The 18,618-nt window shown below is 42.7% G+C and overlaps 2 protein-coding genes across 2 annotated transcripts; one reads left to right on the forward strand and one right to left on the reverse strand.

Annotated features, from left to right (window-relative positions):
* Window positions 1-3,490: 3,490 nt before the first annotated feature.
* On the forward strand, window positions 3,491-5,378 carry LOC106656130 (DNA repair protein XRCC1). Its single transcript, XM_014376815.2, has 4 exons — window positions 3,491-3,501; window positions 3,604-4,423; window positions 4,492-5,080; window positions 5,160-5,378. Exons 2-4 carry the CDS (start codon window positions 3,724-3,726, stop codon window positions 5,299-5,301), a joined length of 1,431 nt encoding a protein of 476 aa, XP_014232301.1. The 5' UTR covers window positions 3,491-3,501; window positions 3,604-3,723; the 3' UTR covers window positions 5,302-5,378.
* A 732-nt stretch (window positions 5,379-6,110) lies between these two features.
* On the reverse strand, window positions 6,111-15,140 carry LOC106656051 (uncharacterized protein B0303.7). The gene is made up of 6 exons (XM_014376687.2): window positions 13,440-15,140; window positions 9,688-9,811; window positions 8,255-8,839; window positions 7,212-7,667; window positions 6,770-7,033; window positions 6,111-6,692 (listed from the first exon to the last, which is right to left on the reverse strand). Exons 1-6 carry the CDS (start codon window positions 13,571-13,573, stop codon window positions 6,561-6,563), a joined length of 1,695 nt encoding a protein of 564 aa, XP_014232173.1. The 5' UTR covers window positions 13,574-15,140; the 3' UTR covers window positions 6,111-6,560.
* Window positions 15,141-18,618: the final 3,478 nt, after the last annotated feature.

Here is an 18,618-nt window from a genome sequence, read left to right on the forward strand (position 1 = left end):
GATTGCCTAACCATCAGCATTGTATCAAGATAATCTGTCCATCAGTTTATTCAAAAAATTTTTGTCAAAGTCACGTTTTGATTTTTTTTATTCTAAATGGAAAAACTACTTCGTGAAAGCGGAACAAAATCGAGACTGATATTATATATTTCGTCTGTTAACTTTCGAATAATACAATTTTTCGACAGACTCTTAAAATATGCATCGCGATTTGTGCGTCGGCAAATTATTTACGCAATATTTTGATTGTTAATTGCTCGTGACCTTCACCGCGATTGTTGAAACTCGCGAATCTTAGACTAATAACCGGGCGCACATGTACTCAAACTTCGATTCTCAAATATTGCTCTACATAATAATATAATCCGGCAATCATATTGAGGTTGGTTCTTTTTTTTGCTCAACTTTCATCTTTCCGCGCATCGGTCAATAAGAGATAATAAGAAAAACACGAATTTGTTGACGTATTTGAAACACGTGTAGTGATTATCATTTAATACTAAATGAATATATATTAAAAATAAAAATCGCGTGGCGCGTGAACTTTGAATTTCAAAGAAATAAGAAATCAATCGCATAAAAAAAATGAAAATAATCGCAGGTGCGGAAGTGAGTAGGGGAGAAATGGCTGCAATTCTAATTACTTAATATTTTGATTATCAAAGTACACATACAAATTTTCACGCCAGTCGAACAGACACGACTGGGTCGCAGCGAGGCGTCGTTAATCAAACTTCAAACTCACAACCGAACAACTTTTTACAACGTGGATCGTATGACTTTGAGCAATTAATACAAACGCGTCCAAAACAAATGTCAAAACACAATTCGCGAATCGTCGAACCCGCGCGCTATCGGAAGTAAATATTTTATTCCGATTTCTATATTTTCATCGCGCCAATTTTCCAAGCATTGCAATGCAAGATAGGACGAAGTCATCGTCGCCGTCGCCGGATTTGTCTCAGCCCCGCCCCCGAATCAATGCGCCGCTCCGCAAGCTTTGTACAAATTTCACACGCAGCTGTTTTCTTATTGCATATTCAAAATTGATAAGATAAAATGCGGATTGGGTACTTAAAGGTATCAAATTTTGGCAGAAATGCATCAATCGTTTTTGGCTCGTCTAATAACGAGTGTCGACCGTCGCGATTTAACCCACCCTCGGAACCATGAAAGTTTTCGTGTTAGTGTTGTTTGCCGGTGCTTTAGCGGCGATCGGGCAGATCGAAGCAGCCGATGAAGGTAAGTAAAAATAAAAAAAAAAACGTTAGTATTAAAACGTGCGCGTCCACTAGTGCGTCAGTGTGTTGATAATTACAAACAAAACCGTTTCGGGCCCCGCAGACTCGGACATATTCAGGGCTCTCGGCTTCGTGTCGAATCTCATGTTCGGCAAGCTCGACTGCAAGTTTCTCACGAGCCACAAGGTCTTCTCGGTTTGGTTCAACGTCACGTCGGGGGCTCTGCCTCAGGGTCGCCAAACCCGCTCCGACTTCATGCCGATACTGTTCGAGCACTTCGATCCGCGACAGCGCACCGCCGTGCTCATACACGGCTATATGGTGGACGGCAGGATGCCTTCGTTTTTGGAATTGCAAAAGCAGCTTCTACTATGGGTATGCCGATTTTTAAAAATTTTTTTAAGGATAAGCTTCAAAGCGGATATGAGAAACGATTGGTTCATTTAGGATCCTAAAATGAACGTGATTCTGGTCGATTGGATTGGCGGAAGTAAGATCTTCATGTACGAACAAGCGGCTCGTAACACCATTCACGTCGCCAAAGAAATACGGAAGTACGTCCTAAATGATTTTTGCATAATAATATCAAGTATCGAATCGTTACAATTATAACGAATCGTTATCAGATTCTTCAGCGGCATGATCGATCACTGGGAGTCGAAGGGAGTGAAGCGCACCGACTGGGGCCCGGTGCACTTCCTCGGCCACAGTCTCGGGGCTCACGCGGCCGGCCAGGCGGCCCACTATCTCAAGCAGCAGGACGCATTCCGGGTCAATCGGATCACGGGTCTGGATCCGGCCGAGCCGTGCTTCGAGGAGCCGCGCGAAACCGAACCGAAGCGACTGTCGCGCGAAGACGCCGATTTCGTCGACATAGTGCACACCGACGCGGCGGTGACGAGGAACGCCGCCCTCGGACTCATGGATCCCATAGGTGATCTCGACTTTTACATCGATGGCGGCAATCTCCAGCCCGACTGCATGGGCGGCGCCAACGAGGCAAAAAAGAGATCCGAACTCTATAAATATTTCCTCGGCTACGTGAAGATCGCTCGACACAGTGAGTACAGTCGTTCGCAAACAAAAAAACCCTGTGAAAACCCTCTGTATTGTATTCGCGTACTCTCTCGCAGTTGTGTTCGACAACGCGTTCTGCAATCATCTGCGAGCCGTGGACGTGTTCGTCGAGTCGGTGCGCTACAGTCACGAGCAGAAGAACTGTCCGTTCTGGTCGATACCCTGGGACCTCAAGGGACCCTTCGGCGACGTCATGAAGTCCGGCCAGCACATTTGGAAGTGTCAGTCGAACACGTGCGCCGAGATGGGCATGGCGGCGGAGCGGCACCCGGAGCACCTGCGAAGCCTCCACACGGCCAACACGTTCTACGTGCCCACCGTGGACCGGCCCAAGCAGTGCGTCAAGTACTTCTCGGATCATCATAGGGGCATGTACGTGGACACGTATCCCAAGCGCGGCTATCTCGAGAAGATGGCCATGTATCTCGACGACGCGTTCGAGCTCGTCAAGAACCAGATAAGCATTCCCATTCCCGGCTTTCTCGAGAATATCAGACAAAAGATTCGCAATGTTTTGTCCCGTGGTACGTAAAAAATCAATGATCAAACCAAAATAACATATAGAACGCACGATAAAAGGAAAAAAAAACAATCGAAAGCATATGGCAACTCTTTGCAGTTTTAGGATAGAGAAAATTATAGTATTCGACCGCACACGCAAGTATTAGACCAGGTTCGAGGAGTTGTGTATAAAAAAATTGTACAAAATTGTAGATAATATTGTTAACGCATTGGCCACACTTGTACATATACAATAACGCCACGCCTATAATCATAGATCATAAGTCATGTATTCCACTACTACTACGACAGATAAGACCGTTTGTAAATTGTAAACAAAAAAACCGCAAGTATTATATTGTACATAAAAATGCGACAAGAGACTTAATTCGCTAAACTTCTGTATGTATGCAAATCCATACTCGCTATGTATTATTCGCTATTGTTATTATAATCGCATGCATATTACATTGAACAAGTTGATCTTGGTGATTATTTATTTAATTTAATTAAAGATGAGTAATGCCTACTTACATGTCTGTACCCGTGTCGTGCAGTTCCACGCGTGATCAGCACTTGTTTGGGCAATCGCCACTTCTTTTCTGAGTCGAATCATATCTCGCGTGCGTGCCGTTTGCGCAAAACTGCGCGCCAGAAACGCGTCGTCTGCCATCCGAGTAAGGTAAGAAACTGTGCGAACTGCGAAATGATTGCGCTGATTCGCCGATCGCCGCCACTCGTCAAAGGTTATGTTTACATTCAAACTACTTTATGGTTTTTGCAGTTTTTCCGATTCATTCCACTGTGGCTGTGTGGTGATTTAATTTTCGTTATCTCCTCGTGCTGTCATCTCGATTTGTTTACTTGATATCAGATATGTGAGGATTTCTTTTACATCAAAAAAATGATTATCAAAGTGTCAAAAATCATTAGCTGCTCGTCTGAGGATCCAGCTTATCCAGCCAGCAACTTGTTGGATAATCCGCCAAAAGCAGGATGGCATTGTGCGAAGCCAACCGAAGTCATTGCCACTGTCATACTGCAATTAGCAGAGCCCTCCTGCATAACCGGCTTGGAGATTGGCAATTACAGGTCGTGCATTGTTGTGGTTGAAGCATCTACCTCAGAGGAGCCTGACAAATGGGTACCGGTTGTGAATCATCAATTTTTGTCTCACGACGAGGCACTCAATAACAAATTCAGAGCTCAGGTACAGATATTTACTAAGCGAGAACTCAATCCCGATACTGTTAAGATTAAGTTTGACAGAGTTAAAGTTACCTGTATGCAATCTGCTAATCCCAGAGAAGTTTTTGGCTTGGAATTCATTTCATTAAAAACTGAAGTTGTTGTGGAGATAGGTTTGGATGTATTTGGTAGATTTAAATTGAAAGAAAAACAGGATGGTCCAGGATCTCTGAAAGAGAAGTATTTCAGTGCATTTGAAAAGAAGAAAAATTACAAAGAAGAGCTAAAAAATAAAATTGCTGAACAAGGTGCGAGCAATTTCAATAAAAAGCAAGAATCACGTACTGAACCAAAAAAGAGACCCTTGCTTGATAAATTAGAAGCTGATAATCAGGAACAAGATAAGAAAAAATCAGGTACAATAAATTTTTTTATAAAACCGAATATATATTTTAGAAACATAAAGTTGAATTATTTATTGCAGATGATCAAGATAACTTATTTGATGAATCCTTATTACCAGACAAGAATCAAATAAATTCTTCAGTGCCAAGAACTTTATTTGGAGATGTTATTCCAAGTCCTAAGCAAACCAAAAAAACAACTAATCAAACAGATGTAAAAACAAAAGCGAATTTAAATGATAGTTCAAGTAAAACTTCTCATGATTCTCCTAAAGTTTTGAAAAATAAGGAAAAAGAAGAATGTTCTAAATGTAATACTAAACCTGATGAATTGTGTACAAAATGTAATTTACTCAGGAAACCAAAAGCTTTAAATCAATCTCCAAAGCATAAGAAACGAAAAATATCAAAACCAAAAAAACAGTTCAATAAACTTTTTGAAGACATCAATTTTGCTTTGAGTGGTTATAAGAATCCTCAAAGAGATGAAATTCGAAAAAAGGCATTAAAAATGGGGGCCCAATACAATGCCAATCCTAATACATCAAATAACAAATGTACTCATTTGGTCAGTGCCTTTCCAAATACTCCAAAAATTCAGCAACTAAAAGGTTCTTGCAAAATTGTAAGTCATAAGTTTATAGAAGATTGTTATGACAACAAAAAAAGGTACCTTAAATACTTTTCATAATTTTTATATCAAATGTACATATTAATGCATCAATTCTAAATCTAATTGTAAATATAGGATACCATGGAGAAGATATGCTATTGATAGCAGAGAGAAAAACTTACCAGAGAGTGAAGAAGAAATCGAAGGTACTACCTCTCCTATCCGACAAGTCAGTGTTTATGACCAAGAGACAGAAGAGTCCGATGCAGATTATTAGAAAATTGGCTTCATTTAAGATGGTGTGAAAATTGTACAGTTAACAAAATCTTTTATTTTTATAATAAATTTATGCGAGAAAACGATTCAAATACTTTTTGAATAATTTCATAAAATAAAAATTGTTTTTATTCTGACGAAGACGTTTTATTAATATTTAACAAAGTGTTAATATAATTGATTTAAGAGTATGTATCAAATTAAAATATCACATAGTAGAGAATTATCAAAACGATAAAATAATCCATACTACTAAATATACAAAGTCATTATAGAAATGATAATTACAATTCGTTTCTGACGGTTGATTTGAATTTCAATTTTAAATCGCTAATTTTGGTCCCTTATGAAGTAAATTTTTAAAATCAGTTCCAGTTTAATTTTTAATACTGGAAACGAATAATATACATTATAACACAAAATTAGTGAAATCTAGTTTATAAACAATAAAAAACAGTATACATCAATGCTGCCATCAATTCACAAATGTTTATGTGCTGAAACGCGAAACGTATTTAAATACGAGCGTAAACATCAACAACCATTACAATCACATTATGCATAGCATCTCCAATTTTTCACGTATAAATTTAAAATAGATACGCATAAATTGTAATACACATACCAAAAAACTTTTTTATTCTCAAGCATGCAGTATCAAGCAAAATTATGAGAACAAATATTTACAAAATAACCACTCATTTAAATTTTATTAACTACCTTATAGGTGAATTAAAAGTCGCCTTTTAATTAATTTCCATAATTTGAAACTTAAAACACTTAATTGCAAGCAACAAGTTTAAACAATTATTCATAATTAACCGTTCATTTATTGCATCGTTAAACGCCAAAGTTTTTGAAAATAAATGAGATTTCTCTACAAATGTACAATACTTTTTACAAAATGACACAGGAAAACAATAAATTTCTTATCAAGCACAAAAAACCACGATTATATACAAGTTGGTAATTTTGACGAGTGCACTCACTTTCTTGCCAGCAGTGTCAGCTTACTTTTATAAATATAGTCTTTCTTATAGTTACGATTTTTATGAGATTTTTGTTTGCTATATTAGAACAAAGCGCTACGAAGATAGGCAAATACGTTTGTACAAAAATTGATGTTACGATTATCGTTATTATGCACTTAATACCACGAAATTATAAATAATCAAAGACCACTCGCTTAAAAATAAAGCCGAACAGTCTTGTACGACGATCAGTCAGTTGTTGCCAGATTATTAACTGCACTAATGAATCTCATAAGTGAGCGGCAAAGTCGCTCGGTATTCTGTCAACGAAATTTGCTGGGAACTGACCCTTTTCTCCGTTACACTCTCCATACAACCACTCATCTGATATTCTGGATAAAACTTTAATCGTAGCTCCTTCCTGAAAATTGAACATTCATTTATTTTAGCTCGACCGCTCCAACATTTGATGAATAAACAAAACTTGCTGAAACTTACCTTAAACGATAAATCGTCGAAGGTTTCCGCGTTGAAATCGTAGAGCGCATTGACGACGTGACTATCGCAGCCGGGCAGCGGAACTTTGACGTCGATGAAATTGGCCGGGAAGATACCCTCGGTAACGCCCACGCAGCCTTCCATCCAGTCGTCGTTGACGGCCTTGGTCAAGTAAACGACGTCGCCCTCTTTCAACTCCAAATCGCCAGGCTGCGACGCTGGGAAATTGTACAGAGCTACGCCGTACGGACGCTCGAAATTTTCCTGTTGAGATAGAAATCCGAGTTATTAAATGCAGCACATTGAAGCGCGAGTCACGTACTTTCGTAAAAGCGAATTAGCGAGACTTTGCGAGCAAATTACATAAGAACGCGGAGACGTTAGATTCATGACTTTTGAAAATGTCTATAATGATGTAAAGATCGCGAATTATAAAACTTACCACTAAACCATCCTCCAAGCTGGCCATGTACTCAGGCGGTGGCGGTGGAGGCGGCAACTTTGGCATCGGCGGCGACGCATCCTCGGCCCAGCCGGGTTTATTGTCGTCGCTCACTGGAGTCAATCTAGGTGCGCTCGAGTACTTGCTCACCGACAGAGCTGGCGGCTGAGCCGGTTTGGGTGGCGGTTCTTTGTTGCTGCTTGGCTTCTTAGCTCGAATTATCGTGGGCATGACAAAATTCGACTTGGCGGTCGCCTCGGTCGGCGAAGTCGACGAGGAGGAGGACGTCGGCCGCGACGAAGGTGCAGCCGCGGTAACTGGAGCAGAGTCGAACAAGCTCGTCGACGACGACGTCGTGTTGATGTCGTTGAACGCGAAGAAATTCGATTCGCCGATTTCCTTGATCTGTGTTTGTTGCTGCAATATGGAGGACGTAGTAGAGGACGCAGTCGACCACTTGAATGCGAGAAAAAAAATTTAATTTAATTAATTTTATTTTGGAGTTTCTAGTCAATGTTAAATACGCTCGAGAAAAATGCTCGCATACATATCGTAGCCAGACAGACATATATTGCATTATCTAACCGCGTCGAAGGATAAATCGCTTCGACGAAGTTGTTATGTTGATTGTAATTAGCATAGCCGAGAATGAGAATTCTAGCGGCTATTAGTAATGCCTTTTTCTTTTGCTTTTATAATAGTCGAACAAAAAAATGCGTGTACATATAAAATAAAGCAGATAGCGACGGCGGCCACGTCAAGTGACACACATGGACACGGAGCGTCACAAATTCACACGCACGCATAGCTTAATAACAGGGGCGCAACGCCGAGCGCAGTGCATCGTGCACAGAGAGAGACAATAGAAAGCTCCTACTGATTACTGCATCGTGCGCCGGACGAGCATGTGTTAATGCACGTCACATATAATACGTACATATATAGCACAAAGAGACTCGCGCGCACATATATGCAATCACAATTGCGCAACGAGTGCAGGCACGAGTGAGTGAAAAACTAGATAATAAAAAATAGACACAAACCTGCTGCTGCTGCTGTGTCTGCTGTTGCTGCTGCTGCTGGTATTGTGTTGACGATGAGAAGGAAGAGCTGGCGAAGGCGTCGAACGAGCCGAAGGGGTCTTGGGTGCAGCTGACTTTCCACGGGTCGTTGCTTGCAGTCGTCGTCGCCGCAGCCGACAGATGATTATTCGGCTTCTTGCCATTGACCGAGAGATTGCCAAAAAAGTCAAAGTCGTCCTCGAACGCACTGCAAGCGCTACTGCCGCTGGTAAAGGCCGACGGATTGGAGTTGCCGTCGCTGCCAAAGCTGTCCACGCTCACACCGTCGCTGCTCGATCGGGTCGTCGACGAGGGCGTCGGCGAACCGGGCGGGCTCAGATCTATCAGACACATGCTGATCGGACCGTTGCTGTTGCTGTTGCTACTGCTGTGAGTGTCGTTGAACAACGACGGTTGTTGCGACTGATGCTGCTTCGTCGTCGTCGGAAACGCGTTGCGGATGGTCGTGCCATAATTCTGTACGGTAGTGGTCGACGATACCGACGACGACGATGACTTGGAGCCGCGACGACCGAAGAGATTCGTTATCAGTTCCGTTGGCCTTGTCTGTGGAAGAAGAACGGGGAAAAATTCATGTATCAAATCGGACGTTCTATCGCCTTTTTTTTGTTGCTGTGCTTTTCTTTTTTATCTGACGCGAACGGGAAAAAAATTGACTGCTTCATTATGCATATATCGGTCTCGGATCAATTGCGTTTCATAGCATCGGCCGAAGGTGTATAACATCTTTTCGGTTTTCGAGACGCAGTTTATTATTAACGACTATGTTTTGTTGAAACGAGACTTTAAAAGATCTCTGCGCGGCGATCCGAGTTGTTTACGAGTCTCGTACTACACGCTTCTCGCTTCTGAATATCGTTACTTGCTACGGGAAGTGAAAGTATGTAATCTACTACTGCTGTACGCGAGTTTAGTTTTCCGTGCTGGATTTCGGAAGTAACCTTGAGTAGTGTATAATACACGCGGCTCTCGCGTATCGTTATAGTAGCTGCCGCCGCTGTTGGTCCCATTGGAGCAACAAGTTAATTTCAACGTTTCGTTTTCAAGGACGCGATTTTTCTTTCTCTCTTTCTTTCCTCGGATTATTGAAATTATACTACAGAGTTTTGCGCCTTACGCGTTTTCGCGCAACGACCGATTGCAACTTTGATATTTTTCCTTTTTGTAAACCAAGTGCTTCATTCGCAGATTTCGCAAGCGCGACGACGCGGCTCTCTTGCCTTCTTTGGAGGAAGTTATGAAAAATCGCGCTTGATAAAACAACGAGTTATAATAACATAAAAAATGATATCGTCGATACAGCCAACATCTTCCTGCTCGTTTGCTTCGGAAGCACAATTATATTTATTTAACAATTTGTAACGCGATACATTGTAAGTTTTCATTATACTTACGGGCTTATTCTTTGGTTTGTCTTGGGGAGTATTATTGCTGCGTATGGTGAATTTTGGCGGTGGTGGCCTTGGCGGTGGCTTTTTCTTCTGATTCACCGTCATTATTGGACTGAATGGATCGATTCTGCAAAACAAAAGATAAAAAATTAAAATCAAGTCGAGATGCGTCTTAAATCGTATTATAATTTAACAATCATGCGGCTCGCGCACAGAAAACGCGAGAAACTTTTTCCCCGTATTAATTGCGCCGCTGCTGTTCGCAGCTCGCTGCGGCGCCTGGCTTAAACAACGATCTTATCGGGCAAGAAAAAAAAAGAAACGCCTATTGTAGTGTAGTCGAGTGGAGGCGCAAACATTTTTCGAGCAAAGCGTCGAATCCCTACGCGCGCACGCAAATAAACAAACACCACGTGATGTATATAGATTTACAACTATACGCGCGCATCCAAAAACAAACAAAAATCATTCGTGCCAACTGCGACTTGAAACTGTGTTACGTTTTCGTGCACAGAAATATACGCGTGGTGCACTATATAATTCGGTCCTTATTTTAAATATAAGTACATACGCACACCCGAGTATTCGCGCTTGCAGCTTCGAGAGCTAACTACTTGCTAATCGCAAAAACTTTCCATGCAAATTGTCTGCCAGCGGCGCACAAGCGGCGAATCTTTTTTTTTATAGTGGAGAACAAAAACACTAGGAATTACCAGCGATTAATAATTATGAGGAGCATATAGTTGTGCGATTTTATCGTATCGTTAACACGTGCCAATCCCACCCGTCATAAAATAAGTAGGAGTATATAAATTTATCTGTTATAATGCGTAGAAAATATACGAGGCGGCGCGTTTCGAATTATCGGACGCGGATTTTTAGAAGCGGAAAAGCGTACTACTGGAAAAAAAGAGAGCATCAGATGCAGCGCAATAAGAAATAATATACACGAGATATTAACGCTAATGTTAAACGTGCACGCGCGCGAGTGAATCTCGACTAGGAATGTTTTTTTTTTTAATTTTTCGTCTGACGCAATTTGGCGCACGCGATACATTATAGCGTGTGACAGGAGAGTCGAGTTTTTGTTTATTTTTTATTTTTTAGGCATCGAGAATAGAGCTGGGGAAAAACGTTACCGCGGGGAAATTCAGATCTTATCGATTTGTAATAATGAGCCTTGAGAGAGAGACACGATCGGGCCTTTTATATACATCCGAGATAAATATATAATGAAGAGTAAACGAAATGGAAAAGAGAAAAGTGATAGCCTCGCGATGCACACATAGGCATTCGAGGCTTCTCCGTGGCGCGGCGCGCAGATAATTATACTTCTTATCCGCGTTGTCTAAACAGCTGTATAGTAAGTCACAGTGTGCCTCTATAATTAAATGAACATTAATCTGGAGAAGAAAAATAAATAAACCGATTTTACCAGTACGCCGCGGAGTCGTGAAAATAATGATTTTAAAATCGTACGATTATTGGCCTGGGTCGCTTCGCGTTATTTCGAGAGCAATCGCGTGTGCAAGCGCAAGCGAGTATAACGTACACACATATCGAACATTATCGCCAAATGTAAGCGCACTCGCGCGCAGTTCGGGATTGTTTATTCAAACAAACGAAGCGACTTCTTGCTGCGCGACGCACAAAGTCATTGAACATACTGCGGACTCGAGTCGTCGTCGTCACCGTTGTACAGGCGAAGAATCGAAAGCGTATTATATGCTGATGATGGAAAACAAGCGTTCGTAGCGCGGGCATCTCGCTCGAGACTCGCTCGGTCCCTTTCTTTTTTCTTCCGAAATGTCATTTCATTTTTTATTTATGCGACCGCGCGCTGCCGCCGTCGTATATCACAAACGGTAGTTTGAAGACGAGGCCGAAGATACACTTGAATATATTAAAAGAGAAAAAAGTATATTTATAAATGCGCGCGCGCGCGCCCGCCTCTTTCCCATATATATACGGAGCGTGTCTCATTTTTATAAGTAGGACAAATTCTAGACACCGAAAGCGTGCCTGCCCGCGCGCGCCCCGCCACCGAAGAGAAATTATACTGCACACGTGACGTGTGCAGCAGCAGCACCTGGCTTTACCGGAAGTGCACACAGATTTGGTCCAGCGCAGCGTTCGAGTGCGCTGCTGTGCATGCGCGAGCATGATGCAGGATGCCGTTAACGACGCTTGATTCGTATAATTAATAATTACTTGCGGCGCTATTGTCGATGATCTCGAAGATACTTGAGATTTTTAAGATGTGTGAATGCATGAATTAATTAAAAAAAAAAACAACGGGTCTTACGCGTTTCACGAATGAATTCATCGAGAGCGTGAAGATAATTGCGCGAAAAAATGTGTTCTGGACATCGTCAGTGGGTGGAACCCGAATGACCTAGCACAATCGAGCACACAACCTATTCATTTCTTTCTCATCAAGATCAAATTTTCAATACCACGAGCGTATCGGAAAATGAGCCATGAGCGCAGCGATGATTCATAAATTTGATTCGTACGGCCTAGCACCGATTGAGAAATATGAGTCGATAGGTAATTAACGCAACCGAGTAATTACACGAAATTACGAAAAGCGCGCGTCGATGTTTTCGCAAATTTCGGGAATTCTCATCGAGTACGATTTGGCAAATCTTGCGCTGTTTAACGTTATTTACTTTTTTTTTACCATCCAACGCTCGCTCGTCTCTTTCAAGGTTCGTACGAGATTTTCTGTGGATATGTTTATGGTTGTTTCGAGGTCATTAAAAAATTTCCATTCACTGCTGCATGTGATATTACTATATAAGCTAATCTCGCACAATAGCCGTAGAGAGAGAAAAAAAAAGGTATATAATTTTATATGTTCTCCGCTCGTGCACTCTCACTCGCGGCAATTTGCGTGTACACGATATATATATTTGCGCGCAATCGATCTGGTTTTACGTCAATGAAGCACGCGAAAGATAAGCGCTCGTATTTACACCTGCGTAAACAAAAAAATCTTCGCCGAATTATAAGTCAAGTTTAATTTTTTCTTTCATTCTCTCGTTTCTTTCATTTAGACGGGAGTAAAGGGGCATTAATTCGGTGACACGATCGATGGCTTTCACGAGTGAGATTTGAAAGGAAGTTGACCTACAAGCGCAGGGGGCCTATAAGTTTGGTTATTTTTAGGATTCGAGGAGCTAACGCGCACGTGGTGCAGCAACACAAGGATTGAATTTTCACTTGCACGTGGCGCCTGACTTCGTCTCCATCGCTGTCAATTACAATCGTCAATCTGTTATTTCCTTCATTGGCTTTGAGTTAAAATAAAAATTGATCGTTGACGAATGTTCGTCGGGGCAACTAATAGCCTTTTAATCCAATGTCAAAGATCCTCGATTTATTTACGAGCCAATGAAAGCTTTTGTCTTACTTTTTAAACAACCATCTCTCAATTACACATTGACAGCAGCAGCGGCCGCGTCAGGTTCACGCGAGATAGAAGGAAAAAAAAATTGAAAAAAAATGTATAACCTCGCAGGCTTTGAGGACAATTACGTGAACGCAATGAGTCAAACAATATATAGACATATAATATCGGAGAAATGTCGAGAAGATTCTTTTGACAGCTTGTGCGCTCGGCGCGTCTTGAAATCGGGCAACAAAAAAAAATAACGATAATTAGACGCGATGAGTGTGAGAAATTGCACGTAACATTAGCTATTGTAAGAAAGAAGAATAATAAAAAAAAAGAAGAGTAAATTGAGACTCACCCAGACCACATGTCATTGTTCCTCGGGGGCGAAGTGATGGCGGCGGCAGCGGCAGCAGAAGAGGTGGAGGAGGTTAGATCAGGTGGTCTCGGAGCCGAGCGCGTCGGCACCCTCAGCTCTGTCAGCAGATCCATTTCATGCACACTGCACTGCACTTAAACGTCTTCTATTATTATACAATCTATCTCGTCGTCTTCTCTCCTTCTCGCTTTATCTGTCTCTTGGCGAGACGCACAACCAAGGCAGAAGGAAGACACACGACGGTTTATATAGAGACGTCGCTCGAATGATCTCTGCCGCACACACTTGTTGTGTGAGGCACACAGTCTGTCTCTCGCTCTGCTCGAGGCGAATGGATGAACTATGAGACTCTATCTATAGAGAGAGAGAGAGAGAGACGAGAGAAGAGAACTCGGATATGTGTGTGAATGTGAACGTGTGGGTATATATATTAAATATATAACTATATGTATACGCTGCGACGTTTCGGAGCGCAGAGGCATACAAAATAACAGCACACCGAGAGAGCGAGCGAGGAGAGAGAGAGAGAGAGAGAAAGAGAGCGCAGAGACACTCTTTTGCTGTATTATATTATATGCGGACGTATGCGTGCGCGACGATTGAGCCCTTTAAACTTCTTCTTCTTCTTTAAACCAACGTCAGAATGAGCGCAGAGAGTGCGTGTCACGTTCGCTATAATATTATTGCTGAACAGTTCACGGCGGTTCTTGTTTTTTCTTTTTTTAAAAGAAAAGGACGTTGGAACTTGGACGGCGGTTATTATGTATTTTTATATTGGGGCAGCAAGTCTAGCAGGCTAATGCTGCTGCTTACGCTGGCAGGGTAGCTCTCGTGTGTGTGTGTGTGTGTGTGTGTGTGTGTGTGCTGCAGAGAAAATACTACAGCTGCACGCACCGCAGGCAGTTGACCGCTATATCCTCTTGATTGTGTTACTTGGATGTCACACTCGCACGAACACACGATTTGCGCACATATACACGAGTTTTCCACACTCACATGCGCACACACACCTCTCGACGAGTTCGTGTGTGTGTGTGTGTGGACGAAATAGTCGTGATTATAATTTAAAAAAAAACTAACTACAAGGAGCGCCTTTAAAGCCTTTGGTCGAAATTTCGGCACGCACGGCTATGGCTATAATAATCTAGTATAGAAAAACTTCGTCGTCACTCGCGACACAGGTCACACACACTGGCAGAGAGATAGTTGATAGTTGATATTGCGCTGCCAACTCGCTTTACAAGCACTACTACTGGCAGAACACAAAACCGAGACACCTCGGGTTTCTCACACGATTGTCTCTCCTCTACTCTATATAGTAATAATATGATATAAGTGTATAAAACGTCTATTCGATGAGACGCACTGCTCGCTACTGGCGACAATCGCTCAAGTTCGAAGCTAATACACACGTTGGACACGCACACACTGACACTAATAGTCGGGCGCACAATACACACTCTCACGCACTGTAACGACGATGGCGCACACTCGATCTATACATGTGTACCTATGCGTGTGCGCGCGCCTACATATACATATAATAGCGATAGTCGGTCGGTCTCTGTACACCGTATACTACAACAAATCAACGGATATGATTAATCCAAGTTGATCCAACGGCCGCCATGTATCGAATGCGCGCACATCGTGGTGCAGCAGGCGCTGAACGAGTGTAACTGCCGAAGCTAAGCCAACGACTCTGCCTGGCGAAGCGAGGATCGTATAGTAGTAGTAGTAGTAAGCGCAAATGTAACGAGCTCAGGCCTCGAGTCTCGCGGCTGCGCCAGCAGAGGTCAGCACCGCCGCGGCAGCAGAGTCCCGCGAATCGAGCAGTGCCGCCTGTGCAATCTCTTTAACCGTCTCTTTTGTCCGCCTCAGTGACGTCATTCTCGCACACAACAACGGCCGCTTGCATATAGGTGCGAGCACGCGGGGCTCTGTTTTTTTTATTCTTATATACCTATACGAGTCGTGTGCGTTACCTCTTTGTCCCGTACCGACTTTATGGAGTTCCCAACCGATTTGAAATGCGCGCATGCCAACGACGATGCGAGGGGGAGAAAGTCAGCAGCGGGACGAGCGCGAAAACGAGGAGTTTGCCCAAGTTCGGAGCGCAAAGACGATGATGATGATGATGATAGGCATCTAGGCGCCGAACTCGAACTAAAACTCGTTTGGTTCGGTTTTTACGTATAGGTATAAGTATATCATTACGAGCGTGAAATTTATGTATTAGATAGGTGAGCTGCAGGTGCATCCCATCTGCACACATGCCAAGAGCTCTCTAACCGACGAAATTTCCATTTTAAAAAAACCTTCTACGTAAGCGTGAGTTCCCTTCATTGTCAGTGAGTCAAGACAGGCAAGAGGTCGAAATTCACGAAAAGATCGAGAAACGTTCGATCGGCGCGAGCATTGACGTAAAAAGGCCGTTATCGAATCTCGCGTTATCGAGTCGCGTCGACGCCGCACCGCATGTGCATCATCATCATCATCAGCGTTGTCGTCAAACTCGGCTAAATACGTATTATAAGATAGACTATCATATTATGTGCTGCAGTGGGCTACGAGCCTACGACGCGCGGACTGATCCGGATCAACGTTAAATAGTGGCAGAGCTAGTATCGGAGCGGAGCGGGTTTCATTCGACAACGACGACGACGAGCAGCCAATAAGGATCACGATCCGCACGAATCGAGTTGGCATATAAACTTTGCCACAATTGCCCCGAGTCGGCTATTACTCTCTCGTTATGTATATAAACTAGCAAAGCTGCCCCGAGTAGTAGTAGTAAGAGAGAAAGAGAGCGAGAGATGAAAAGTCGAGCTTATATACCACGTTTTTTACGCTCCGTTATTTTTAGAAAGTTGATTTCATTCGGTCGTCATCGCCGCGTTTCGCGCACAGTTCAGGCCTCACACCTATATACTTATGTAGTGTAAGCAGCTAGAGAGATACTTGTATAATACAGCAACAGCAGCAGCAGCAGCAGCGGGAGGAGAGCACTATAGGTTCTCTCTCTGCACACTGCACCACGACGTTACGCGGCGACTGCACTCTGCAATTATGGATCTCCATAGCATCTTTCTCTAGCTTCTTGACAATTATCACGAAATTGTTATGATACGAGCGCATGAGACACGACGAGGCTCAACACCCCCATTTTCAATGTCGACCGCGCGACATCGACTCGCTAATACCCCTAATGGTTTTTCTTACGGCTCAAGGTCGAGCTGCTCTAATAAGACCCAGTAAAAATTAATTATAAAGCGCGTATGGCCGTGTTCGTGAACAATGATCCTCTTTGTCGTCGCGGCGAAAATATTAGTGTCAAGCTGCTGCTACTACTACTCCACTCTACACTAAGCCTTTCGATGTAACGAGCTTACCGATTTTTCCTGGAATACTCGTTGTAGCGCGACGCGATATATTATCAAGAAAAGAAAGAAAAAAAGAAGCGGCGAGCGTTATTTTTGAAAATCGGAGCTGGGTCCGCGCGCTGTTCCTCGAAACGAACGTGCGCCACGCTCCTCCTCCCTTTTCGGCACGCGATATATACAATAATAACACTCGGATTTCGGATCGCGCATGAGTCAAGAAATTTCACGTACACATTATCTCGTGCGATCTTTTTGGACGTTGTTTTGAATTTTTTTCGCTCGTAAATACACACCGTAATGTAGCTGCTCGAATAATACAATAGCCGATATGGTCCGCTTTCGATAACGCACGCACACGCTTGTATGTGTGTATGTGGAGGCAGCTATAAAAACTCCCGGAAATGAGCTTTCGAGTCGACCAATTGTGCGTAATACATATCATGGGGACGCGTCATTGCATCGCACTTCGGGGGCAAGTGGCTCGTCGCTCGACGATCGCGCACAGTTGACGAATTCAAAATCTATGTGTTTTTCTTCTAACGCATCTCGAGATCATTTATCGTTAAAATCGGTAATAGCGCGCAACGACGAATAATCGAGATACAATTGTAATCGTCACGATGGCGAGTCTGCGATATCTTTTGTAGATACCCGTTGTCGGGCGATCGTCGTAGCCTATACACAATATGTTGGATTCGCGAGCGCGTTTAACAATTAAAAGTGGGCACGTTCACTTGTAGATCAGTTGTTGTTGTACATACGCTTATTATCGATTAAAAATTACAGAAAGTGAATATGCTCAATTTTATCGTTAAAATCAGCTTATCTATTTTATCTTCATCCAAGTTCCTGTTGTTTTACGACTTTGGAAAATTTTCTCGCAGTAGGTTTTACGGCTCGCTTTAATTTTATAGATAAAACACATGTAGTATAACGCTCAAATGCTCATTTTCTTTGCCGCGCGAGTGAAAAAGGAGCGATGGAGAGGAGGCGAAGGTCTTTTCGGGCACACCTTTTGCCGTGGATAAACAAAAGCAATATCGATCGCAATCGAAGCGAGAGTGGATTATACACATAGACTACACGCGATCGTATAGCGAGAGATGTATAACACGAATGTATCGCTTTGAGCACGGAAAGTTGGGGTGAACGTTTTCTCAAAAGGACGGATGGGTGCACATTGTCGACTACGTATCGTAATACACGCGTTTACGCGTATACACTTTCCATCAAAATTACATATAGCTCGAAGAAAGTGTCGTATAATGATCGTATGGCATTAAGCTCGATATACGCGTACGAGAGCATTACGGCATTGTTTATTCAACTCGCGTAGTTACAACGCGCATAAGTATAAGTAGCTATTTTCCGCGGTGGCGGGCGTGGGATCGCGAACAGGAACAACCCGTTAAACTCGTGTGCAGTTGCCCGTGTGTTCGATAATTTTGACAAGTACGCGTTAACACTCGTATAAACACCGGGCTACGAATTTTTATCTATTTTTTTTTTTTTTTTTTTTTTTTTTTAACACGTGAGAGTAGACGTAATTCAAATGGTCGCCTGAAGTGTCTCTTTCTCTCACTCTCTCCTGGGCGTATATATTACAACGCAGTCGAAAGAGATAAACAAATTCCGGTTAAATTTCCGAATGAAAATAGGCCGCTCTCGATCTCGCGTTACAACAGGCCAGCTCATCGGATGCTCGGCCACTTTGCAGATCTGTTATGTGTATATCGTACACTCATGGGAGTGGGTGTCGCGCGATCGTTTCTTTA

The sequence above is a fragment of the Trichogramma pretiosum genome, unplaced genomic scaffold (genome assembly GCF_000599845.2).
Source record: "Trichogramma pretiosum strain Unisexual culture from Peru unplaced genomic scaffold, Tpre_2.0 scaffold4, whole genome shotgun sequence".
Lineage (NCBI taxonomy): Eukaryota > Metazoa > Arthropoda > Insecta > Hymenoptera > Trichogrammatidae > Trichogramma > Trichogramma pretiosum.

Bases quoted from the DNA above. Each gene is read 5' to 3' on its own strand.
- LOC106656130 (XM_014376815.2), top strand. From the start codon at position 3,724: ATGATTATCAAAGTGTCAAAAATCATTAGCTGCTCGTCTGAGGATCCA. The intron at 4,424-4,491 runs GTACAATAAATT...TATTTATTGCAG, and splicing joins ACAAGATAAGAAAAAATCAG to ATGATCAAGATAACTTATTT. The intron at 5,081-5,159 runs GTACCTTAAATA...TTGTAAATATAG, and splicing joins TGTTATGACAACAAAAAAAG to GATACCATGGAGAAGATATG.
- LOC106656051 (XM_014376687.2), bottom strand. From the start codon at position 13,573: ATGGATCTGCTGACAGAGCTGAGGGTGCCGACGCGCTCGGCTCCGAGA. The intron at 8,840-9,687 runs GTAAGTATAATG...CTTCTTCCACAG, and splicing joins ACAAACCAAAGAATAAGCCC to ACAAGGCCAACGGAACTGAT. The intron at 7,668-8,254 runs GTTTGTGTCTAT...CTCGCATTCAAG, and splicing joins AGACACAGCAGCAGCAGCAG to TGGTCGACTGCGTCCTCTAC.